Below are 25,816 nucleotides of genomic sequence, written 5' to 3' on the forward strand. Positions count from 1 at the left end.
TCCAAACGCGTGAAGAGGGTTAAGAGTCGAGTCGAGGTGTGTTGTATGCGCTACATACTGGTTACCGAGGGGGAAGTTCACGGTTTCAAGTAGACTACCTGTTAGACACATATCTGCCTCGGATAATGCTTATACTGATATATAGCATCTGTGACATGTCCCTGATAGGTCTGATCGTTTGACTCCGTGTTGGGCCGTTGATCAGCTGGGCGGCAAGGAACTGCGTTATCACCTTTCATCCTTTGCGAAAGAAACAACCAACAAAAGAAACTATCCTTTACTTTCAAGATGGCATCGAACTCGATTTGTCGTACCCTTCGAAACACTCGGGGATATGCCACTGCAGCTTCCAAATCGGTTCAAGTAAGCTCCTCCCATCCCTGATCGTTAACTTCGGTTGGGGTTTACGCCTCAATCCTTATCTTGGTCTGTCTAACAATTTGGTAGATAGATCCAAGTAACTTTGACATTTACTGATTGATGATCGACTTTCTGAACTGCTTCTATAGCCACCGGTTCAACTTCAGGGACTCTCGGGAAAGTATGCATCAGCCCTTTACACCGCAACCGTGAAGAAAGATGCAAAGCTTTTAAGCACCGTTGAGAAAGATGTCACATCAGTCCAGAAAATCCTCTCTGGTGCAGGTGGTAAGCTTTCTTTCCCATCAATATAACTGTACCTCATCGATCCTGATCAAGGCATTATCTCTTTCCTCAGGTGCTTCGATCAAAGAGTTTCTTCAAAACCCTACCCTCCAATCTGCAGAGCGAAAGAAGGGGATTTCGACCATGTTGAGCAAACTTCCCAGCGCACCAAATGAGATGACACAAAACCTTTTGAGTGTCTTGGCCGAAAACGGTCGTTTATACGAAACTGAAAAAGTGTGGTAATACTCTTTTTCGTGGGATTCGGCATAATTGATGGATAATCTTATTATGTACTCATTGTAGGTCATCGAAGATTTTCTCACTCTTATGAGTGCTCATCGTGGTGAAATCACTATCACTATCACCTCTGCTCAACCTCTTGATTCGGCTCTTCAAAGCCGACTTGAGGCTAGCCTCAAGAAGAGTGCAACCGCTCAGGTGAGCGAACCTCTTTCTCGGTGACATCTTGAAATTTATATCTGAGTGATTTGATTGATAGGGCAAGACGGTCAAGATTAAGAACAACGTGAATGCTAGCGTTATGGGTGGTTTGGTTGTTGACTTTGGAGACAAGACTATTGATCTAAGTGTCTCTAGCCGTGTTAATAAATTGAATGGCCTACTCTCTGTACGTTTTCACAATGCGTCTTTCTCTTCCAATGATCTGACCGCGTGTTTCATTTTGTTTGGCTTTTAGGAGTCCATTTAAGCAACAAATTATAAATCTTAGCTGGTTCGGTAAATGCTCTTTATTATAAAAAACATCACTTCGTCAATGTAGCAAATCATCGCGTTGGCGTTCCGACAAAGGGAACCATGTAGTAACCATTACCTACAAAACCAAATTAGAAATATAGTGCCTGGTGATTTTGTTTGACAAAAAGTCATTGAATGAAAGTGGCTTCGACAATCTGATGATAATGTCTATACGGTTCACATTTATAATCTCTATGAATGTGGCCTTGTGATAGCTCAACTAAGAGTCGAACGCAAGAGAATGGCACAGGCTCAATTTAACCGAGGGATTTCTTCCTCATGACACTATTGCCATTACATACAAACCCAACGAGTTGTTGATCTTTCACTGCACTTTGGGCCCTATCTGCCCAGAGAAACTAGTCCTAGTCTCAGGAGTCAGCACCTATTGACCCTGACCCCAAGGAACCTTTTGGCCCCAAAAACCTCGTCAGATGCATCACACCTTTGGAACTCTGTTATTGCAGAAGTATCTTTGAGGCAAAGAAAATGCTATTGTGTTTGTCTTGAAAGCGGGATCAAGTTCCAAAAAGATGTCCAGACACACCACTTTGAATGATTGAATTTACCAATTGCTCGTACCAGCTTTTACTTCGAAAGTAACTCATGTAAGACCTATCTAGACTTGCTATGTTGTGCTTGTAGACAGCACAAGTACTTCCTATATAGATTTAGTTACTTTACATCACACTTATCTCGCTCATTTTTTATGGTGCAAGGCTCTGATGGGTAACAATGTACGTCTGATTCACCCTTCTTTTGAAATACTTTACCTTGTGTCGTGTCAGATGCACACTAAGGAAAAAATTTGACTCTCGAATATCACAATTTGGAAACCCTTTCACCTGTTATACACCTCCGGGGTGCTCAAACTGGCCACATAGTGAAGCTGATTTGTGCTTAGTTCTGGCGCTACGTAGCCATCACATCAGATCATCTATCCTTTAGATCCGGTTTGATGATATTGAGCCATATAGAGCAATTCAATTGTTCTTGTTGATAGATTTGATTGTTGAGTGGAGAGTACTCACATAGATTTGACTTGTCCGTTCCAGTACACTACAAAGTCATATGATCCCTTTGTACTGTGAGACTGGTTTGATTTGGTGAAGGTCCAATAACTATGGAGTGTTTACATCTTGAATATATTCCACCTGCGAATATTGACACATGAGCCCTTCGTTTAGGATAAGCGGGATCGATGGCTAACTTAACTAAGTCCAATCTCGTGCCTCTCATTTGAAAGTTTGCGGCCGAGGCACGAGGGACTTATATGTAGTGTGGCTTTTCTTGGTGACAAGCACATCGGGCTTTTAGTGGGAGGACCCTATGTTATAGAAAACTTTTCTTTGTTTGATTACAACATTGTCTGTTGTTTAAATATATTAGACTCGAGCTTCTTCCAAATCTTCCATCCTATTACTTTTTTTTTATTCGTAATCAAAACAAAAAGTTTTCATTGAGCTCAATAAAGTGTCTTTTGAAATTTCGAAATCTGACTGCGGATGACCGTTCAACGGTCATGTGTGACATCGATGCAGCTTGAAAACCAAAATCATCGAGGTCTTGACTTTGATGACCTCGATGAACTTGAACTGCCTATGCTAGTCTTGAGAGTGTTCTTCTAGATCAAAAACCACGATGTTGTCGAGAAGACAAACCCGAAGTAATCCACATGATGCTTTACAAGTTCAAGACAACAATGAAAGTCGTCAATCGACCAATAGCCTACAGCTTGTTCGAACAACTTTGTCAAAGAAGATACTTAATGCGACAGTATCTGAGCAGAAGCAAATGGCCGATTTGAAGTTTAGGGAAATGTACCCACGAGTCAATCCGAAAGAGATCCAGCTAAACACGACAGTGCCTCTTCTGAACGGTCTAAACGTGTTCTTACTTGCTGCTACTGGTTTCGGAAAGAGTCGTGTGTCGGAACTGTTCTTCCATATGTTTCCAAAGTCCAAGAAGGCAGTGGTCTTGGTCTTGAACCCGCTAGACGCGCTTGGCGACAATCAGGTTAGTTCAAACTGACCATAAAAACGAGTATAATTGTCAGCCTGACAATTATAATAACTCCATTTCAGGTATTGGAGAAAAATTGTTGTGGTATCACTGCAGTTAACCTGACAAAGACAACCTTCACCAAGGACGTGTTGGAGCGTTTGAAACAGAACTATTACTCATTTATATATCTGGTAAGCCTCCTAAAATCATCTTGTTGACTTGTTCGTGAAAGAAACTAATACACCTGTTTACTTTTCAAAGAGTCCCGAGATATTTCTAAACAATGGAACCTTTCAAACTCTTTACTATAGCAAAGAATTTCAAGCTCACCTGGTCTTGAAAGTTGTCGACAAGGCCCACTGTATCTATTTATGGGGGCTTCAGGTCAGTGGAGCCTCGAGACACTTCTCTGTCCATGTAACTCCACAGGACATTGGCATATTCCGTTCGTCGTATGGAGATCTTGGCCAGCAACTGATGGCAACGGACAACATCCCTGTCCTCCTGATGTCTGCGACGTGTCCGCCTCAAGCTGTGTCTTCTATCTTGGAGAGCTTGAGCATCACCAGATCACATATTACAATGGTTCACGGCGAGCTAGTACGGCCTGAGCTACGCTTCATTCGAATATACCTTAATCATACACTCGATTCAGCAGAAGATCTCCATCTCATCATTCCTCACAAATCTGTTGTTTCAAATGAGGACTTACCACCAATGATCATATATTCAGGAACTCGAAACGCTACAATGAATGTAATTGAGAGTGTTTGCAAAGCTCGTGGGCAACCAACGGACGCCTCGGATGGAAACAACACCTGTATTCGAAGGTATCATTCTGTGACTAGCAAAAACGACAAGTTGAAAAACGCAACAGAGTACGGGGAAGGTAAGTATCCTATACTTTCAGCCACTTCCACACTTGGCTTGGGTCAGAACTGGCCTCGTGTAAGGATTGTTGCCATCATGGGTGCTATGGACCCGTCGGATTCGAATCAGATGGCTGGAAGAGCAGGTCGTGGTGAGGGTGAAGGATTGGTAATATTATTTGTTCAGCCCAGTATTCCAAAAGGAAAAAATTCAGCATCCGAGGTTGTGGTAACATCCCATATGGATAACGAGGAGCGTATGCATGGTTTACGTCTCACACCATGTTGCTTAAGAGTTGTATATGCGGTTGATAATATGTAAGCTTTATCTCTTAAACTTTTCACAAGACATGGATTGATTCTATCGAATAATTATATTGGATTACAGGAAGGGATATATCCCAATGTCTTTGACGGATCCTCGCTATCTAGAAGAGATAGAGCGTGAGAGGTCTTTGAAAATGGCAACTTGTCGATGCTCAAATTGTGATCCTCAATCAGCAGCTCGGCTCATCCGCCTCCTTCCACATACAAATGTAGCCGAGCTAGATCTAATGATGTCCTCAAGTCCAACGGGTCCTGAGGACATCTCGCTATTTGACATTCCAAAAACCAGCTCAAAAAGAAAAATTACGAGTAGTATCCCGCTTGTATGCAAGTCGAACGATCCTATACGGCTGAATGTGCCAATTATCGACCTCGTTGTGTCGATCATGGGCCATTTCGAGGCTTTATTCCATAAAACCTATCCATTAGATCCACAAATCTTGCCTCACACCCTCTTCAATCGCGATGATGCTTGGCAGATCGCTAAAAACTATGTCTCGGTATCGAACGGAAGCTTTCTTCGCGAAATTTTGGGAGGCCAGACCTTACCTGGATTGTTTGAGATGATAATTGACTGTATTCAATCTTGGATTCAAAGCGATTCTTATAGACAACATCAATCTGAACTTGAAGATATTGAAATTGCAAATGATCAAGAGATCCTGGACACACAGCTTATTGAAGAAGAACATCAAGAAGAGCTGCGATTGAAAGCTGTGGAAAAAGAGAACAAAGCAAAGGAAATAGCAAACCGGAAGCTTTTACGATTGGAAAAGGCTGCAGAGGCTGCAAGATTGAAAGAGAAGAAGATAGCCGATAAGCAGAAAAAGGTTTCTGCTTCTTTGGGTTTATTGCATTAAATATTATGTAGCACACCTTCACTATGTAGTCAATGAATGACAAATGATAATTGATAATATGACCATTATACCATCTCGGTGTCATCGAGTTCCTCTAGAGAGTCCGGATTGGTAGCTCTTGCGCTCATAGAACCCCAGAGGAAGCGTGAGGGTAACTTCTTACGTGACTCGTTTCTGATGATTGACTTCAGCTTGGATATCCCTAATGCTTCCACATCACCAAGTTCATCGTTATCATCAGTGGATCGCGCATTTTGAGATATCCCAGGATCACATAAGTGAATCTGAGCCATATGTAAGAACGCTCTCATCGTCTGATCTGTGATTGGGTGACGATTGTTCTGGTAAACATCTTTGAGTCCAGATCTGACCTTCATTCGATGGATCTGATTTCGAAGCTGAGTTGAACAGAATAGCTTTGATTAGTAACCAAATCCGAGTGAATCCAAGAAAGGCTTCACTCACAAGTGGGATGAGGATGGAGAATCTCTCAATGTCTGTCCCTTGACCCTGTTAAGATAAGTTTTATAAGTTCATTTGATATGGATGGAAAGAGAAAGAGAAAGCAAAAGAGACATACCAAGTTGTTGTAAAAATATTTCAGCCAATAGTTCTGGATTTCAAGATAAAAATCCTTTGCGACCCAGTGTCCATCACGTCCGCCAGTTGGAATCAAAAGTGAGTGTTTTATTGCTTTGGCGATCTTTGGCGGTAAAAACTTTTCAAGTATCAAGATAAACCGTGGCAGATGAATAGCATAATGTGAAAGGCCTTTGATTCCTTGAGCCATCAAGGCCCATCTCTTCCACATACTCATAGTACGGCCTATATCACCTGCTCGCATAGCTTGATCTCCTTCAACAATGGAAGCAAAGTCCCTGAGTCGAAGGCGCAAGTTGTAAAGAGTCCAATCACCAGTTTTAGACGAGGCTTCTAAAGATTCAATACTGAAGTATCTTTCGTAGCATTCATCAATTATGGACTGAGCCATACCAGGTTGATCTAGTTTCACAGGTGGATCGTGATTTGCAATTATTTGCCTATCAAGTAAAGTTAATGATCAGCTCAAGAATGAAAACAAAAAAAATAAAGAACTGACTTCAACAAAAAGACTAGAGTAGCTGTGTGGATTTTATGAATCATTTGCATCAAGGAGTTAAAGTCCTGTTGAGATGGGAGTTTATCTGTCCTCATCGAAAGTGCGCCTGCGGTTTGGTGAAGACCAGTGTCGGATGAGTCCTTCGGATCGCCCCAATGATGGCTTATCACTTTACTTGCTACATTCCACATTGTGTGAGCTAATCCGGGCATATTGAGAATATTATTGAGTGAATCTTGAGTTGAACTGGCTGGAAAACGTTGACGGATGAGTGACTCGAAGTTTAAGCAGGTTCCCATATTGCCTTCAAGGACTTGAAGAAATTTTGCAAGCTCGATAGCATCTTCACCAGTTTGTTTTTGGCATTGCTCGAGCATGTCAGCTACACCTCCAGCAGAACTGTCCGATGCACTCATCATTTTTAGCATCATAAGATCCGGATTGTGCCACTTAATTGGATCCACCGCAGGAGGTACAGTCGCAAGAGACGATTTACAGGTGTTGTATTCTACAGAGTCCTTTTCAAGTGCGTAATCTAATAAAGCTTGAGAAAGCTGTGCTTTCAGTACAAGCTTCCAATGCAATTTCTCCTCTTGAGTGGGAAAGATTGAGTTCGGTTCAAAAGGCTCTTCTTGACTTTTGTCAATACACTTAAGAAGAGATTTGACTTTAGCTTCTTCTGGATTGATGTCGTCAATGAGATGAGGAGGTAGGAAGTGAAGGTAGCCGTAAGAACCGTGAAAAAGCTTCGTAGATGCCTCGATTCGTGTATTGTGAATACGTGCTTGAATGTCGATGTTGTCAAGCGTGGTGAACGGTCTTAAATTGAAAGGTTGTTCCATACGATGTTTGATGAGCTTTTGCGAAGCTCGCCCGAGTGTATCCATTGCTTTCAGTCCTGTTTGACAAGAAGTGGTTAAGCCGAGGAAATGGAGATGGTCATTCACTCTCTCGGAGACACCACACGCAATGAATGCAATCAAATTTTGCATTTGCATTCCATTACAGCATCGGTTACAAGAGAATGCTATCATTGATAGTAAAGTTGCAGGAAGCTGGACCAATATAAGTTGAAAATATATGTCAACTTTCGAGACAAATCAAGCATCGAACTAGAGGACTTTTAAGTTAGACTTACATGCTTCAATCGATGAATTTCCATACTGCTTGAAGAGATATTCTCGGAGTGTGAAACACCCTCCATAGACTCGGCAGGATTATTCGGAAAGATCCTTTCCTCAGTATCATTTGAATCAAATGTGTCGGCATCTTTCTGAGAAATAGAATCTTCCGGTTTGATCCTTTCCTCGCGTCGTTTCATTCGAGCAATATTGGCTAGTTCAATCTTCTGGTATATTAGTGAATGCAAGAAGGGCATGCTGTTGATTACTGTTTTCTCTCGAGCGTCTTCGGAATCTGTTTCGAAAAAGTTGTAGCCAATGCGATCTGCACTGTAGAAGTTCCCCTTAGGAGCATGGCCTCTTGGTGGCTCTTCGCGATTAACTATCTCGTGGGCCTGGATACAACGTAATACCAAGAAACCCCACGGTGAGACAGAACTTCAGATTCTTTGATCTGGATCCTAGTCAAGGCTAACCTCTTTTAAGACGAAGTCGGACCAATTGTGAGTACCGGTTCGCTTGTCACTTTCACTAACTCGCCGCTTGATACTGATAATAACATTCTCGGTTGATTTCCAACCAGTCTCTGTCCCCCAGAATTGACGTCTTGAAGCGATTTCAGAAACATCCGAATCAAGAAGATTCTGGATGAAACTCTTGGAATTCATTCCAAGACTATTTATATACTCGCATATTGATAATGTACGGTTTTGAGGACGGCAGGGTTGGTGGAATCCGATTGAAGGGTATCAGAATTAGTCATGATATGATAATTAAGTGGCTTTATTGAGGAGTGAATTGAGATTAATTGAATTGAGATGATTACGGCCTGGGAACTGGCCAGTGATCTGTTGATTTTTTTTTTGCCAAATTTCAACTCGTGGCCAGAAAAAAAAGGGATCTGGATTTCTGGCCACGCGGCCGGATTTTCGGCCGGATTTCAACTTTGTATCCCCTAAGTGATCTTTTGGGTAACTCGCAGCAATCGAAATTTCAAAAGACACTTTATTGAGCTCAATGAAAACTTTTTGTTTTGATTACGAATAAAAAAAAAGTAATAGGATGGAAGATTTGGAAGAAGCTCGAGTCTAATATATTTAAACAACAGACAATGTTGTAATCAAACGAAGAAAAGTTTTCTATAACATAGGGTCCTCCCACTAAAAGCCCGATGTGCTTGTCACCAAGAAAAGCCACACTACATATAAGTCCCTCGTGCCTCGGCCGCAAACTTTCAAATGAGAGGCACGAGATTGGACTTAGTTAAGTTAGGATCGATGGATAGATCAACCGCCTGCCTCAACTTCAAGTTCTGAGCCAGCCGGTTCCGGATGAAGAGCCGTTGATCGAAAAGTCATAGAGAACAAAGCCAGCTAACTCTCGATCGCAACGCTTGGATTCATGAATTTCATTCCTCTCCTCTATCTCGGTCTGAGCAATGGAATGATTGGCGCGCTTGTCAGCTTGGGCTTCGTGATAATTGCCAGCAACAGCCGCACGAACCAATCTGGTGTTTGGTAGAGGACCACTGTTTGCGGGGCGGTGTGGAAAGGAACGGTTGCATTGGATATTGATCCGGGACGATTAGAAGGACCCCTTCTTGATGGAGACGCGTAAAAGTAAAGAGTCAGGATGTGGTTTTTATTTCTGGTCAAGATGGAAATCTTCATCCGTGACTCAAGTGCACTGGCGGACGTGAAATGGATTCAGTTGTTACTTGTCAGTGCAATGCGTGATATATTCTGGCACACTGATAATGTGAGGTGTGTGATGATTTCAGAAATGAACTATTTCAATCAAATGCTGAGCTCGCCTGCCACACGAATGAAACTTTTTTTGGGTACACGAAGAGCATCTGTGTCAAGGCGAGTAACGGTTGCATTGGTTATCAATCTAGGAAGCATAAAAGCACAACCTGTTGATCAGTGCGCGTGAAAGCGATGAGCCCGGTTGGTGATCATTATTTCTAGTCAAGATGGAAATTTTCATCAGTGGCTCGAGTCAAGTGGACTGGTGGACGTGAAAGAAGATTCCATTGCTACTTGGCCAATGCAGTGATGTTTTATGGAACACTGCTAATGTGATCGGTTTGATGATTTCAGATTCAAGTGATTTCAGTCAAATGCTGAACTTTTTCAGAAAGAGACCGCCAAAATTGCTCGGCCGTGGCAAAATATGGACACATTCCCGTGCCGACGATCGCACTATCATCAGGAACAAACTTGCTTCTGTGCCTTGAGGCATTCTTTCAGCAGACCGGAACACAATTTCAAGCGGGACACAAGTATAAATATCTATCATTCTCTCCAATTTCTCTTTCTGTTCATCGTCTATCATTCACATCATTTGATAACATTTCCCAACCACTTCTCACTCCGCACTTTGCATCTCCGCGTCCAACATTGGTTCCGCATTCAAATCTTCCACAACTCCATCTTCACATCACTCTATCCTCTAACATCCAATCTCTTCAACCCATCTCATATTTACTCACCTTCCTATAACCAATATGTCTTACCTATCACTTGGCCTTAACCTGCATGTCCGATTTGGAATGGATCCTTGGTTTGTCATGAAGAGAGCTGTAGCACATCACAACGCAACAGTCTCATGTGGATCAATGGACAACCCACAACAGGTACGCTTTTCTTTTGTCTCTTCATGTATTTGAAGGCCAATCAGCTAATTCTTTTTATTGTTTCTTGCAACAGACTGCCTATGAATTGTTCCTCATCAACCTTTGCAAAAGTCCAAAATTGATCACATGGAATTCGACTTCAACCCTTCAGGTTTGTCAACTTTCACATTTCGTGGTTTTCCACTTCAAGTTTCTGTTTTTCTGACATTTTTTATATTTAATAGTCTGAAGTCTCAGAAGAAATGTCAACCAAATCTTCCCCTCGTGTTTCGCCACCCACTCAAAGAAAGCGTCCCGTTCGTCGACAAAGACTTCCAAAAATTTGCATCTCGGATGAAGATTGCAATTTGGGTATGGCTTTGGTCACAAAAGTTGATCTTAATTCGACTTCACTCAACCCAACGACTTCTTTTATCCCGCTCACTGAGGAGCAATCTGAAAACTTTCATATCTTCAATGACTTACTCGCCGAGCACAATGTTTCAATAATCTCGTCCCCTTCAGTTTCTACCTCCAATCTTCCCTCAATCATCTCAAACTCATCTCGAGGAACGAAGAGACCACTCCCAAAATCACAACCTTTTGGTGCACCAGTTTCAAAGAAATCGAAAGCAACACTTCATTGGACTGAAATCTTGGATGATCTCATGACAGCGTCTGATTGGGAAGAAGCCGAGGCAGAGTTACAGCAAGAAAACAAACCAATATCTACTACGAGCTCACTCAATGAAACCCTTTCTTTCATCCCGCTCACTGAAGACGAATCTGAAAACTTCCATATCTTCAATGACTTACTTGCTGAACACACCGCATCTGCAATCTCAACCTCTTCAGTTTCAACCTCCAAACCAACCCCGATCACTCTTAACCCACAACGTTTCACCACTCGGTCATCAATTTCCAAGAAATCCAAACCAGCACTTCATTGGACTGAAATCTTAGACAATTTGATGACAGCTTCTGATTGGGAAGAAGCAGAAGAAGACTTGCGACAAGAAACTGCTAAACTTGAATCAGTAGAATTCATGCCTCTTACTTCAGCAGAGTCTTCTAATTTTGATATCTTCAATGAGATGGTCCTTGAACATCAAATCTCAGAGACTTTGAAGTCTTCCGCTTCCACACTGGCTACTACCACATCCTCATCATCCCTCAACACGACAACTTCTTCGAATTCAAACTCTTCAAAACCTAGCTCAAAGGTATTCAGAGATAACGAAAGACAACTTCATTGGTCTGAAATCTTAGATAGTCTTATGACAGATGAAGATCGTATAGACGCAGAAGAATCTTTCACTATTCCTCTTCCTCTCTGTGAAGAAAGCGCCCCGGAGTTTGTTAGCGTTGATGAGACTTATTCTCTCCCATCTACACCCTCTTCAAATATTCCTTCATCTTATTCGAGCGCTCAGAATACTCATTCTTTACCGACACCGATAGAAGAACTCAAAGATCCGTTCGGTTTAATTCTTTCTCAAAACTCTTGTTGTTACGCAGATATGAGTTTTGAGCTTGTTAAATCTTCTCTTGAACAAAACGATTATTTTTCAAAAGATCTTAGTTTCAATATTGAAAAATCTTTCTTAGAACTTGACTTCGATTTTGAAAACTCTTTTTGTTAATCACTCAATACAAAGAATTGATTAACAGAAATTGTTTTTATGAATAAATCGAGCCAACAAAATGTTAAATATAATTTTCTACACTTCGGCCTAATGTTTCCTATTTTTCCTACCCTTCTCGTTTTTCTCTTTCTCTTTCTCGTTTTCGTTTTTCTCTATTTGGTTTCTTTCTGATTTGTAATTTTTCCTTTGAATGTAATGAAGCAATTTGACATCATTCATATAATTGAGATTGAGAGCGAACTGAGAGAGAAAGAGAGAGGAACCTGTTGCGTGTGAGTAAATGTGACCAACATAAAAAGTCATGAAGACACCCGATACAAACCGGTCTCGAGGAAATGGAAGTGAAGATGTCACCAACGTGGGCTAATCGAGTGTCAAGGTATGTGACAGTTCGATGAGATCACACATAAAGAAGAGATGGTGTTGGATACGAAAAAAATGGTTCCCCGCCGACTTCGTTACTGACTGGGAAGAGAGCAACAGAAGGGTTGCGCAAGTTGCAAGCGTCGCTCTCATTGAGAGCGGCTACACATCTGATAACTGCGCCGAATACACTTTGGGCAATACAAATGTCCCGAGTAGGACTGTACAAGTGTACAAACCGTTGCCTCCGCCAATCTTATTACACTTTGAGCTGTGTACAGTCAAACCTGTGCAATTGCATAATTTGGGTGGAAGACTTTTCCTATGCATTTTCACGGGTTATGCAATTCCATTGTCTAGTTTGGCGGTAAAAAGTATCAAGATCTAGGAATTTTTCTATGCATTGTCACAGGTTATGCATCTGCGCAGGTATGCATTTGCACAGGTTTGACTGTACACATTCGTCTCTATCCCACAGCGCCGTTCACTCACAGGAAAACATTAACATTTTGGGCGCAAAGGTCTTGTCCATGCAAGGATGAAAGATCCCATCTGTCCAAGAATGGATGGATTCGAGACTGGCTGGAACCAATACGAATGATCCATCATCAGTCAGTGAGCTGACCGACCGCACGAGAACAGTAACTGACCTCACTCTCAGACCGTGCAGAACAAACGAGGATCAGCGGAATCACCCAAGTCACATACGCTTTGAAATGACGATGACCGCAGGCAAGAGAGCAAACGCATAAATAAGAAGAATGATTTACCAATCTTAAATTATAAAAGAGACCAGACCTGTGATTAATTAACGACGGCAGCAAATAAAAATGGCACCAGATAGAGAATATTCCGCATTCCCTATTAAGACCGTGAAGCCTTACGCACTTTTACCACTACCAGAACCCTTGATAATCAGCGGCTTACTTTGCCCAAATTGTCGCAAACCCCACTCGACGAAATACTTCAAACCCGCAAATCAATCTAACGAGCCCCTCATTGGTGTTTCCGTAGGTGTTTTATTATATAAACTCATAATGTTTGATTGATCTAATTGATGAACCATTACGTCCTTTATGGCTAACTTACAGTGCTATAAAGGACATTATTTTCGATCGTATAGCCTCGCCCACGCTACTAACGCGGTACTTCAACATAATCTGTCGGTACGAGCTCGAACATCCTATTGATCACACATACAAGAACTCGATTTCGGCATGCAAGTCGCCCAATTGATACACGGCGATCCAGGAGCTAACCCAAATGACGCCCAGACTATGCCCCAAACAATAAATCAACCTAAGAAGAAATCGGTGCCGTTGATCCAACAATGTGTGGGATACGAAGGCAAATTCGCCAAAGGTCATACCACGCGGAAAAATGGCGAATGTGCCATCAAGTGTTGCCGCAACGTAAGTAAAAAATCAGCTCAGAATGATGCAATGACTTAATGCTGAACAGCTGATATGATATATATATGATAGTGCTGCGAACAGCTCAAACCGATCGACATACGGTGCTCAAAACACAATGCGATGCCCAAGACCAAACAGCAAAACCGTGTCGGCGGCAACAGCAACGTCTCCCTGAACGCGACCCAAAGGCAGCGTATACAGAGCCCCAGCATCAAAAATGACACCCAAGGTGATGCGGAACCTGTTCTAACGCAGGGACCACCTCAATCCCTTTCAGCAGACGTCTATCAAGCCAGCCATGTGTTCTCTAGCCCACTCAGCGCTGCACAGATCAACAGGTTCCGACAGACGACCTTACAAAAACAAGCGGAAGAGCGTGACGACAAGGATCACGCCTCAGTGGCAAGTAAGACTGCAACTTTTGTCATATGGGCAGGAATGGATGTAAGTCATTCCCTTGTTTCCGCATACACGACATGTTCCAGCCATCTCATACTTCCTTCTTAGGATAACCCCTTGGGGTGTGAAACCTGGCGTGTATACGCCCCGCGATGGCCCACCTTGAAGCTTAATCAGTCGACTACTCTAATGGAACAAGTTCGACTCAAATTGGGTGACACATGGAATGGTGACCTTCAAGTTTGGATTCCTGAGGAAAAAACCTGGGTAAGTCAGAATATGTATGTTTATAACTAGATAATTAGTTATATTCTAAACGTGGGTGTGGTGTGTATTAGGTCAAGATGCAAACATCGATCGTCGAGGAGTATAACCCATTATGCCGGCGAATTCTCATTCTATTTCCTGGCGTCAAACCAGAGACCTGCAAGGATATCGATTTCCACATGGACTTGGTAAAAGCTATGACAAACGTTCAGAAGATGGATCTCCAAAAGGTCATTAGCCCAGCTGCATACAACCAATTCAACACCACCATGCCCGCACCGACTCCCCTCCATTTGCAAATAACCATATTGGACGATGAAGATGGTACACCTACACCCAATTGACATTTAACACCTGATCTTCCTGAGCCTAACGATATCTTTCAACCTCATGAACAAACTCCAACTCCTTCGCTACCACAACCGACTGCACACGCTATCGCTCCACCACCTCCACCACCTCCACCCTCCGATGGCGGTGGGTCGCCAGAGCCAGAGATCGAAATTCTATCGACCTCAAAAACAGTATGGCCCACAAACCCTGCGGTCTCTATGAGATCCCTTATGCAGCTGGTACAATTAACACTGGCACCTCACGACCTATCAAACCAAAAAGCGTTTGATCGGGTGTACGGTAACTCTTATACGTACACACAGTCCACCGTCTCCAAATACCTCAGATGGCTTACGCCACTCGAAGAGAATGGGAGGCTCTCCGCTTATGTCAATCAAGGTAACCCCAGTGTGATTGCAGGGAGAGAGTACTTCGGAAAGGAATGGAAACAATTGGACAAACGGCGCACCAAGACCAAGGCGGTGCGACGAGTTGCTTAGGTTTTTATCTTTCACTCTCTTTAATTATCTCATTTAATATATGCAACTTTTACGCGCTTCCGCTTCCACCATTGATTATAATTTGTAAATAAGTACTGGTTATTCTTTAACCCCTGCTTTCACCTTGTATATGTGTAATTATTGCTTTGTGATAATCCCACCCCTCGTAATGAAACAATCAATTGTATGTTGTTTGCCGATCCATGACCCGGACTAGATTGTGTCGCAGCCCTGTTCAGCGAAAGACGCGTGGTGATTGCGATGATTTTCAAAGCCTTCTTTAGTTTAGTGAAACAAGCTGATTAAAATTGTGTTCTTTATATTTGCCACTTCTGACTACCTACCAATTCGCACTTCGTCGCTAAACAATGTAATTATCCACACTTTATATCCATACTATAGCGTCATGTTATCAACTCTTACCATTTGTTTAATTACTCGATAACTTACGCGATCGAGTGATTGAATGTATTCCACCATTCATTCAATCACTCGATCACTTACGCGATGAATATAAGGTGATCGACCGCGTGAGTAGCGTGAGGCAATTATTTCTTCATTTCAATATGAATGTCGTCATATTTATTTAAACGACAAAATTTATTGATGCATTATATCAAGCTCTATATAACGATACCAATTTATGTTCGGTGTCCTGTTACATTCCAATTTCACCTTCTCCTATCACTTATTTTTAATTTATTCAATGGCGACTACTAAGAAAGATGCCGAAACACCTTTCAAAGACGTCAGCGAACACGATCGCAGCGCTACTGTTCCTTTGGAGAATGTACCTCGACAACAGCGGGCCGTGCAAAGCTACCCAAGTCTCGAAATGACAATGCAGACATTAGCAGTCGATGATGATCACAGAATTTCTTCAGGTATTTACACTACACAAAATATAATATTTTCTGGGTGGTCTGACTGTTCCAAACATACCTTATCATACCTTATGACGCAGGTGCTGAACGACCTCTGGACGTGGTGAATCCCGATCACTCAGAGGAAGAAATCTTAAGCGAGGATAAAACCCTTGAGGATGATCAAGAAGGTTAGGTGTTTTATATATAGTAAAGTATACTATACAAACCACAATGCACTCACTCGCCTGCCAACTAATCGGGTTGTTTTTGATGAATTAGATAATAATATCGAAAACGATTTGTCTTTGGGTGGGTACCAGCCTCCTTTTAATCACTGTTTGTTGCCGTTATTCATATCTCAACTCTTTCTTTTGCAGATATGTCTCAATCTGCTCGATCGACTCGTGATGAAAGAGTTTTATATTACGAAGTTATCCCTGACTTACGAGATAGGGGTAAAGGTTGCATATACCGTCTCTTTACCCAGGTCTTTGATGTGTGCCGACCGCCGTACAATCCCTATGAATGGTTGGAGTTCCAAAACGATTTCGTCGATTTCCATATCAAGTCACAGGTCCAGTTAGGACCTAGAGACAGTGGTTTTTGGGTAGGCAAAAGGATTTATATTGATCATCCCAAACTTGTTGGCTATTACACCCTCAAACACAACTTGTTGTGGGAAGACGAGGATAGCCGTGCTCATTGCTTTGAGCGTGCTCAAAGCCACCGATTTGGAGAAATGATGTTGTCAGCTTTTCGAAAATCAATACTTATTCATCAACGCCGAAAAGAGCGAAAGAGAGGCAAGGAAAATGATATGCACAGGCAATTGTATTCTGATTCATTGTCTATGAAGGTACAAAATCGTGATCATATTATTTCATGTAGGTAACTTTTGACATTGTATTGTAGATCCCGTCATTGTATGTGATGCAGACAGCATGCCGATTGTTTGATCAAGACCCCCAATGGATACTTTGTGAGGGGCAAACGGCTCCGGAAATCACGAGGACGGAAGCACAAACTACACACCGGTACATATGGGAGTATGACTTCCATAGTCTTCCCAGCGTCAAACAAACGTGGACTGAGCATATATTTGCTTGGGTACATTATACTTACGAAGTCACTGGTCAACAAAGTCTCATTACTAGTCTGGAATGTGACGTGCATGGCCAAATAACCAACTTGGTCGTGTATACCAAAGGGTTAGATATGGCTCTTTATTTCCTTTTAACTACTTCCGTATATATGTGATTTGTTTAGATATAAACATTAACGGATAACGGACACCTTATCTGTAGGAAACCGCCTCGCTACGACGAGAGCGCTGAGATGGTCGCCAGAATCGACCGATCTTTCATCCACTTTCGGGAACAACATGCCTGCAATATGATATGCAAACACCTTGGACTTACGAAGTTTAGAATGCAGATGGGAAAATCTGGTGATTTCACGGAAATCATGTGTCTCAATAGCTCTCAATAGCCCTTAGATATTTGTTTACAATTGCGTGAATGTCTTTCTTATTGTAAATAAAGACTATCAAATGTCAATGTTGCCCTTGATTTCTCCGCTTCGCAATTTGTATCTTTGCCTTTTCGCGTTATTCTTACTTTGATCACCTGATACTGAATAGGTTAGGTTGAGAACCATGTTACTTACATAGATTTATTTATATGTTACTTCCATTTCGCCGCAAAGTAAGCCATCACATACTTTTATATGTTATGTTTACCATCACATAATAATCGTTAATATATCTCGGCGCTTTTTCTTTGCGTCAGACATGAACATATTTCGTCATACCCAGAGTTAACGTCCTTTAGTATCGCATCAGTTGCTTGCATACGAGTTGCTTGCATACGCTCAGTATGCAAAGGGGTTCGTAAAGTTTGGTTTACCTAATATGTTGGGATCATCCTTTTACAATGAAGGATATATTATATCAACATATCGCATGTAAACAAACATGGCCAAATACCATACGACGCGTTGCGACTCGCAATATGGTATTTGGCTTTCCGATCGGCCAATTCCTGAGTGATCGAGGTTGGTATATTCCATATTTAATGGCACCCATTTTTCCTAGAACTGCCATCCATACATATTAATCGTTCTTGTTCCATTACATTAATATATTTACTTATAAATATATTATTTATAATTCTCGATATGAGTACTCGCCAAGAATCCGAATTGAATCCTATTCCTATTCCACCCAACGCCTTGCCTGAGGTGATTATAGGATGTGACATGTGCTACTGGTGTGGTGGTTTTCGACATATGCAAACCAACTGCCCAGCGCGTCAAGCTGGGTTGGCTCGATCAGCTCGTCCTTACAAGGATTGGCGTCGAGTGATGGGTCATCGCAAGCTTTACAGTGTGAACGTTCTGTTCCCTGTTCAAAATGTCGTAGGTCCAGTAATCGTGGCCGCGGAATTACCTCCATTGGGTGGCGCTGGGTAATATTTATAATATTATTACTATTATAATATGTCTAGTTTTATAGACTAACCCACTTCTTGCTTGTTGAACAGTGCGCCTGGCCTGCCTACGGTAAACAATAATGACGTCGTAATGCTAGGCCAGGTTGAAGTAAACGGTGTATTAGCCAACGAAATACAAGCAAACAACGAAGAGTAAGTTTCTCAATCAACGTACCACGTAACATAATTTTACCTTGATTTTGAAAACTGACTGGCCTTCCATATGATGTTCCAGTGGCCAAGCCATGCCAACGATCGATAATGACGACGTAATGCTAGGCGAGGTTGAAGAGATAGGCGTGTTAGCCAACGAAATAGAAGCGCACATCGAAGAGTAAGTTTATTATCCTACTACTCTACGGTAGATTGTATCTAACGTACAAGAGGCTTGCACAATATGATCTCAGGGTCATTGGGGTCACGTTGGGCGACGCTAATGCCATTGAGCAACTGATGATCGGCACCGGCGTCGCATCTGACGCCGGATTGGAAGGGTATGGTAAAGTAATATCATCATAGTTCGGAATTTCTTGTCTAACAAATGACCTTTTGTTCAGGGCTGAAGTTACAAACACAACCGAATATGAAGGTACCGCCAACTCAATTGATTACAATATAACCGCTGGGTATGTTGTTCTTAGTTATACCACCATAACAAAAAAATTATTAGATCGAACTGAGCCTGGGTCAAAAATAAATCAGGTCCCCGGATGAGGAAATTGTCGTTACTGGGTATGTTCAACATCTAAATCATATGGTATATTATCTAGCCACTGAGAAGTGATCTTTAGCCCCTCGTCATATCAACCGGTTATTCATGAGTTTACAAATACTAACAGTGTAATTCGCCATGGCCCATTGTAAGCCCATTATACCTCAATATCATTACCATTCATATCATCCTAATAATAGATTGAACACAGGATGCGACACAGTGGAGTCAAGCGCCGCAACCCTTTTGGCAACAAAGAGGATGCGCGCCGAGTGCAATCAAGATCTTGTTCCTCATTGTTTCACAGTTTTGAATATGTCATGTAATTATTGATAAATCTCTATCTCTATCGCCTGAACGTGGTCTCAATTGATTTCTCTGTATATGAACTGTGGTTCATTGATGAAGTCATGATATGGTCGCAGGCTTTAATTGGTTGTTTTTCTTATGTTATCTTATGAGATTGGCCAATGTTATATTAACCCTCAACTCATGACAAGGTAATGAGACTTGGAGCGAGGACAAATAAATTGATTGCATAAAGAAATGAAAATAGGCAAACGAATAATCAGACTAAACAACTTGATGAAATCTATACACTAATACAATGAGATACAGATATATAAGACATCACGATAAGTCTGCCGCAGGCGACATGTCAAAATTACCTAAAAAGGATACATTTGGCCGAGCCTCTAGCTTTTCCATCAACCGATTATTATGGAGGCGGATCATTTCATCTAAGAAAAAATTGTATCTAATGTGACCCATGTTTCGACACATGGCGTCAAATCGTCCAAACCACGCGTTGGTGATCTCGGCAGCCGAAGCATTGAACCTCCAGCCACCATCTGGCTTTTTCAGTTCAGGGAATAGATGAGGATCGTTGTTGAGGCGGCACGTAGTGTGAGACTCCTTGTGGGACTTGATGTGAAACGTGTCGACAGGCAACATGGTGTTCTTGAATGCCTCTCGGTCCTCGGCGTTTGCTTGTATGTGAGAGTAAAGTCCACACGCGTTGTCATAAAATATGACCTGCGGCATGTTGTCGGGGAATACCTCGCGTATGAAGTCCTGAATTATAAAATCTGGTAGTTTAGCTACTGTGAAACATTGGTAAATGATATGTTTGCTATCTTACCTTCACTTTTGGTACAGATTCCGACTTGTAAAACGTCTTTCTGCCTACTATGAGGCCGCAGGTTGAGACCATCAGTTGCTCGTCGTGTGTGCGGACACGCGACATTAGGATTCTCTTCTTATGACCTGCACCTTGTGCAGCTGCGTCTGCACTTGCTCCGCCGTCTCGAGCTCCTTCGTGTGCTCTCTCTTCAACCTCGGAATACATGCGGTCCTCCTCAGTTAGCACTACCTCACCCGTCTCCGGCTCCAGTAGCACACTAGGATCCATATGAAGGTTTGCATGTGGTCGATTGAAACGTCGAGGAAGTCCAAATAGAGACGTGTTGCGTTCTTTGAAGGTTGCGTTCGCTGCAATGTGATCTTCAAGGTGACATGTCTTGGTATTTTCGATAGCCTTGTTCATGCAAGGCTGGGCTTGACATATGTCGTGTAAGAGTTCGGTGTGTGTTGGGCAGAACCGATGATTGACCTTTTCTAACGGCTCAGTGCAGCATACGGCGGTGGAGTTCGGGTCAAGGGCTTTCAGTTGTTCTTGTGAGGCGCTGCATGCCCAAATGCCGAGTGTAACGCCGTCCGTTACCATCGATCTGAGTACTGGTGCGCTTTGTTAGCCACGCGTAATCGTTGATTTCAATTACATATACGTACTTGTGCCTGTTCCACTTTCTGCGTCAATCTTGATTTCAGTGCAGGTAGAGCAAACATGGCCGTTATGGCCATTTCCCTCCAATTCCAACCACGCGGTATGTTGCATCATTGCCGTATCAAATCGGTGATCGTCCGCGCCTTTGGCATTCGCCCTTAAACGCACGCCTCAAATGGCATAAACCTCCATTAGGCGATGGATGTCGAGTCCGAGTGAACATACATTTGCACTCATTTGTCGAGTGTACCTGGCCTTGTTGAAATCATTTCGGTAGTTTTTCTTTACGTTGGCGTGACTTTGATTGTAGGAATTGACAGTGTTGTATATGGATACTCTGGAGTGAAGATGAGACTGGTGAGTCGTATGCTGATGTTTATAGTATAAGGAATATAACAACTTACATCGCTAAGTTCTGGAGGTGGTTGAAGTGATCGGCGAGGCGATGGGACATAAAGTAGTGTTGAGTGACTTGAAAATGATCCTGCACGCCACCTTCTTCGGGAGTGTAGTATTCACGTTCAAGTCCGTGACTGTAATACGTAGGTGTGTAGGTGGTGTTGCAAACTAGACAAAACAACACGTCAGGGTGTGAATGTGCTGCATTTAGTATAATCTGGGGTAATAACTCACTACGACAATAATAATTGACACATTCCATGGTCTGGATCCCCAAAATGTCAAATAAATACCCGAACTTGGGTTTGCGGCGCTGGAGTGACAAGGGGCTTCCGGTCTTGCTCGCATTGCAATTGAAACAATGGTTGGTGGGTGCGATGGAAGTAGTTTTCCGCTATTATAATGGCGACTTTTCTGCGTGTGTGTGTGGGTATGCCTTGTTCTTGAAATGCGGTCGTGTCGTAAACACACATCGGAATAGCATCGTATGTGATGTTCCATAGGTGTCCCCATAACGAGTCCGGCTGTCCGCCCTCTAGGCTTTGACTGAAGAATTCGTATGGCGCGTGATTCGGCGAAGTGATAAACGCGCGGTTGGTACGCTTCAAAAATTTGGCAGCCAGTATGGTAAACGTCGTGAGCTGGCTGAGTGTCAAATTGGCGTGCGCGTGGGGATCCAGCTCGCAAAGCTGGTTCATCATGTCTTTGATTAGCATTTCACACAATCGATCGATTTACTCGGAGTGGGGTTGGTAGTGAAAAATTCTTAGGTATTGGATGGGTGTGGATGTGAGCGGAAGGGTGGGATATGACCTAAATACATGGTTGCTATGTGGTCTACTGCTTTGGTCGTAAGTGTCAGATGGGGGCGTGGGAATAACTGTCGAATATGATTATTAATTACAAATGCGTCTGCCAGTGCGCCGCTCGCGCTCGCAAAGCTCGCAAATATGAGAGCGCTCTCTGCTCCCACAACTCTTCGAAATTTCTGACTGGGAATAGGTTTGGTCTTGTGAGAAGATCGGAGCGTGATGCTAGGAAGGTTTTTCTGACTGGGAATAGGTTTGGTCTTGTGAGAAGATCGGAGCGTGATGCTAGGAAGGTTTGTTAGATAAGCTAAAACGCAAGTACGCTACAGAACACAACTAACTTGTACATAAAGAAAATAAAGGGTGGGAGAGGTGGGTAACAAAAAAGTGCTTATTAATATGAAGAGAATTTTAAATAAGAACTAAGATTTTGTTGATAATAGATTCTGGATGAGTACAAATTTCGAATGAATAGAAATTGACAATAGTAATAAATTTTTGAGAGGTAAAGAAACTAAATAAGATTAGAGCTCTTGAAAACCGTCAAAAGCTTGATTACCATGAGATCAAAGATTGATCTAGAAGAATCGCTTATTGTGAAAACCTTCATGACCTTCCGCTCTTTGGATCTACCCTTAGCCTGTACCGATTCCCTTAAGTTAAAACCTGTTCCAACTACAAACACTTCAGACGTTATCCGGTCCCGTTTGTACTGGACCCGCTGTTCTTGATTGATAGGTTAAACCAATACCAGTTGATTCACTATGCGTCGCATACCATAAGTAACGAGTCCATCCGTCGTCAACCAACTCTGCTTTGATCAGTTCTATAATACCGGTTCAATTCGTACGATGCGCACATTGAATGCGCATGAAAGCTAAGTGATGACGCGACGACTCTGAGCACAATCATTTCACCACGAGTGTCGCTCCAACTAACAGCATTAGCGGTCGCCGTTTGAAACTGCCATTGCTCAACCACTTGAGCCTCGGCCAGTTGCATCGATTCATTAACCAGCTTCCGCCATATGAATACACTCCCCACGACACAGCTCACATTATAATTGCGATCCTGCCATACGCTTAATCCACTAACTTTGAAATTATTACGAAGGCTACTGCGTCGATTCAATAACCAGCTTCCGCCATATGAATACACTCCCCACGACACGGCTCACGTTAAAATTGCGATCCTGCCATACGCTTAATCCGCTAAATTTGAAATCATTACGAAGGCTACTGAGTTTGTCCTCTGTTTCCACCAATTATGATCTCAACGCGCAGTGGTACGTGCCATATTGATCGATGACCGTGTTTCGCCAGCCACCTCTCACAATATGACAAATCCCAATCACTCAGTCCAGCGGTTTCTGTCGTTTTGTATATAAGGCCTCAATGATGCTTGAATGGCTAGACGTACACTTCTCTTATCACTTTCAGCTTATTATTTCCCTAATTTCCTTTCAGATTCAATCCTTCACTCTTAAACGATTTATTCCCTTTTCGATTCAATTTTTCTCTATTAAACGATTTACTACCAATCCTCACCAACATGGTTAATTCCAATACAAATTCTATGTCTCACCCAATCCGTGTGAACTATTTCGGTCAAGCAGGTGTTGAAGTTTGTCATTATTTATCCTCCCTGCGGCGCAATAGACAGCTCACGCATGTTTTTACAGGCTGCTTCTCTTCTCATCAATTCCAAGGGATTTATCTCTTCGCATGCCGCAATCGCTACGTCTGGAATGAACGGTGGGACCCCATTCGCGAATCCTATCAGGCTTCTTTCCTATGGATCCAGTGCCAACGCTGTTAAGCCAAATAACGTGTATTCTATGACTTGCAAGTTTATTGGTACGAATGATGATCAAGACGATCATTTACATTACAAAAATTCTACGAGAATTGATCTCGGTGACGTGGCGCGGTTTGGCAAAACGTTCGCGGAAGACCTCATGGATAAAACCGTCATGATAGCACTTGGGTATGTCACCGCACGAGATACTGTTAAAGATCCACTTTACAAGGGCAAGTCGACCGTTGTCATTACCCTTCAATCACAAGATTACGATCCCATAGTACGTATCCCCGTCTTTCGAATTCGTTGTGCAGCCACTGATTGTTTCTACTTCCAGACAAAGATCCCCGTCACCTGGTACACAAAACATCACATACCACCCGTTCGTAATATGGAGAAGGCCCAGAACATCTGCCAAGTTGGTCGTGAAGTCCAGTTGGTTGGTATCATCAAAGACTACGATGGAGTCAACTACATGTGGGAAACTGAGGTACACGCCTATATGCTATTATTCCGAACTAACCCTCGCACTGAACTACTCATGTGATTTTCTTTTCCTTTGTATTCATTCTATTTCTACAGGTCACTGCCATTAGCAGATGCCAAGGCGATGCCCCGAGCCTTGCGACTAAAGTTGTTACGAAACTTGGGACACCAAGCGGCGGCCGAGTACCACTGACATTGTAAGAAATTGTCTGATTCAGTATATTGAACGTTGCTAACTTCCATTTCAGGAGACGCAACAGAGCAAGCAACACGGCAAGTACGTCGGCGTCAACTCTTGATGGCGGTGCTAGCAGTACTCCAACCGAGTCCCTCAGCCAAGCAGACGTCGTCGACACCACGGGTAACGAAACCGAGAAAGACGAAAACAACTTGCCAAGCGACAGCGTTATCAATTCCTCGCCGCTCAACCGCCGAAGATGAACTTGCAGCTTTCCGTCTGCTCAAAATTGTTCTTGATGATGTCCGGTTTACTTTCTTTATCTCATCAGCTCATCATGGTGTTCCTTTTTTTCCAATGCCTTTGTAATGGTTTCCACCGTTGTATACTCCATTTTGTTTCTACTCGGCATCTCATCTGTTTCCATTTTCTTGACAAATTCCAGCCCCATTGCTCTGAAGTTGTGTATTGTGTAGCCGTTTTGAAGCCTACTCTCCAAGCACGAATCAATGGCCCAAATCATGCCAAAGGAGTAACGCGGGGAGACTTTGCTCTCTAACCTCTTTGTACATGTGAGTCAAAACAAATGCAATTTGTAAAGCTTCTATGCGTGAACCTCTCCGTTGCCGCTGTCGTTACCCGACATAAAAGGGACATCTTTGCCATATTATGACAATGTTTATAACATGTCAAATCTCGAAAAGCCCCAATACAGGGCTTTAACAACCGGGGATTAGCTTCTGAAACACGCAGCAACAACATCCGCTTTGATGCACCCTCACTACCTCATCACTCGGTAAAGAGCATAAATTCTTCCCCTTCACGCCCTGCATTCCCCTTGAACGACATCATGCCTCAACTTGCGGTGCGAGCTCAGTGGGAGAACAATGAAAACTCGATCCAGTTGCGTTTCCGCAATGAAATTCCGCATAACCTTGGCGTATGTTCCGATGTCTGCTCAACATGCGATGCACTTCACTGGATTCAGGAGAGAACACGAGATACCCGGAATTCGGGCCCTTCATCATATCCGACGTGTTGTCAAAATGGCCAGGTCTTATGCCAGA

General features: G+C 42.7%; 6 protein-coding genes across 6 annotated transcripts; all 6 read left to right on the top strand.

Annotated features, from left to right (window-relative positions):
- Window positions 1–288: 288 nt before the first annotated feature.
- MELLADRAFT_47109 (uncharacterized protein) lies at window positions 289–1,534 on the top strand (the record flags this gene model as incomplete). The annotated part of the gene is made up of 6 exons (XM_007406009.1): window positions 289–357; window positions 510–648; window positions 719–882; window positions 952–1,086; window positions 1,148–1,276; window positions 1,346–1,534. 6 exons carry the CDS (start codon window positions 289–291, stop codon window positions 1,355–1,357), a joined length of 648 nt encoding a protein of 215 aa, XP_007406071.1.
- An 8,659-nt stretch (window positions 1,535–10,193) lies between these two features.
- MELLADRAFT_103286 (uncharacterized protein) lies at window positions 10,194–11,944 on the top strand (the record flags this gene model as incomplete). The annotated part of the gene is made up of 4 exons (XM_007406010.1): window positions 10,194–10,322; window positions 10,396–10,473; window positions 10,547–11,198; window positions 11,421–11,944. The coding sequence occupies 4 exons, from the start codon at window positions 10,194–10,196 to the stop codon at window positions 11,942–11,944; spliced, it is 1,383 nt and encodes a 460-aa protein (XP_007406072.1).
- A 1,196-nt stretch (window positions 11,945–13,140) lies between these two features.
- MELLADRAFT_103287 (uncharacterized protein) lies at window positions 13,141–15,224 on the top strand (the record flags this gene model as incomplete). Its single annotated transcript, XM_007406011.1, has 6 exons — window positions 13,141–13,324; window positions 13,535–13,722; window positions 13,795–14,169; window positions 14,233–14,391; window positions 14,463–14,597; window positions 14,760–15,224. 6 exons carry the CDS (start codon window positions 13,141–13,143, stop codon window positions 15,222–15,224), a joined length of 1,506 nt encoding a protein of 501 aa, XP_007406073.1.
- A 706-nt stretch (window positions 15,225–15,930) lies between these two features.
- MELLADRAFT_103288 (uncharacterized protein) lies at window positions 15,931–17,578 on the top strand (the record flags this gene model as incomplete). The annotated part of the gene is made up of 6 exons (XM_007406012.1): window positions 15,931–16,051; window positions 16,189–16,278; window positions 16,370–16,399; window positions 16,468–16,946; window positions 17,003–17,298; window positions 17,395–17,578. The coding sequence occupies 6 exons, from the start codon at window positions 15,931–15,933 to the stop codon at window positions 17,576–17,578; spliced, it is 1,200 nt and encodes a 399-aa protein (XP_007406074.1).
- A 687-nt stretch (window positions 17,579–18,265) lies between these two features.
- On the top strand, window positions 18,266–19,617 carry MELLADRAFT_60386 (uncharacterized protein; the record flags this gene model as incomplete). Its single annotated transcript, XM_007406013.1, has 8 exons — window positions 18,266–18,555; window positions 18,631–18,732; window positions 18,815–18,913; window positions 18,945–19,073; window positions 19,137–19,205; window positions 19,282–19,311; window positions 19,371–19,439; window positions 19,503–19,617. 8 exons carry the CDS (start codon window positions 18,266–18,268, stop codon window positions 19,615–19,617), a joined length of 903 nt encoding a protein of 300 aa, XP_007406075.1.
- Window positions 19,618–23,954: 4,337 nt separating this feature from the next.
- On the top strand, window positions 23,955–25,012 carry MELLADRAFT_93638 (uncharacterized protein; the record flags this gene model as incomplete). The annotated part of the gene is made up of 3 exons (XM_007406014.1): window positions 23,955–24,575; window positions 24,668–24,768; window positions 24,820–25,012. The coding sequence occupies 3 exons, from the start codon at window positions 23,955–23,957 to the stop codon at window positions 25,010–25,012; spliced, it is 915 nt and encodes a 304-aa protein (XP_007406076.1).
- Between the last annotated feature and the right edge of the window lie 804 nt (window positions 25,013–25,816).

The sequence above is a fragment of the Melampsora larici-populina genome, assembly GCF_000204055.1.
Source record: "Melampsora larici-populina 98AG31 unplaced genomic scaffold MELLAscaffold_5, whole genome shotgun sequence".
Lineage (NCBI taxonomy): Eukaryota > Fungi > Basidiomycota > Pucciniomycetes > Pucciniales > Melampsoraceae > Melampsora > Melampsora laricis-populina.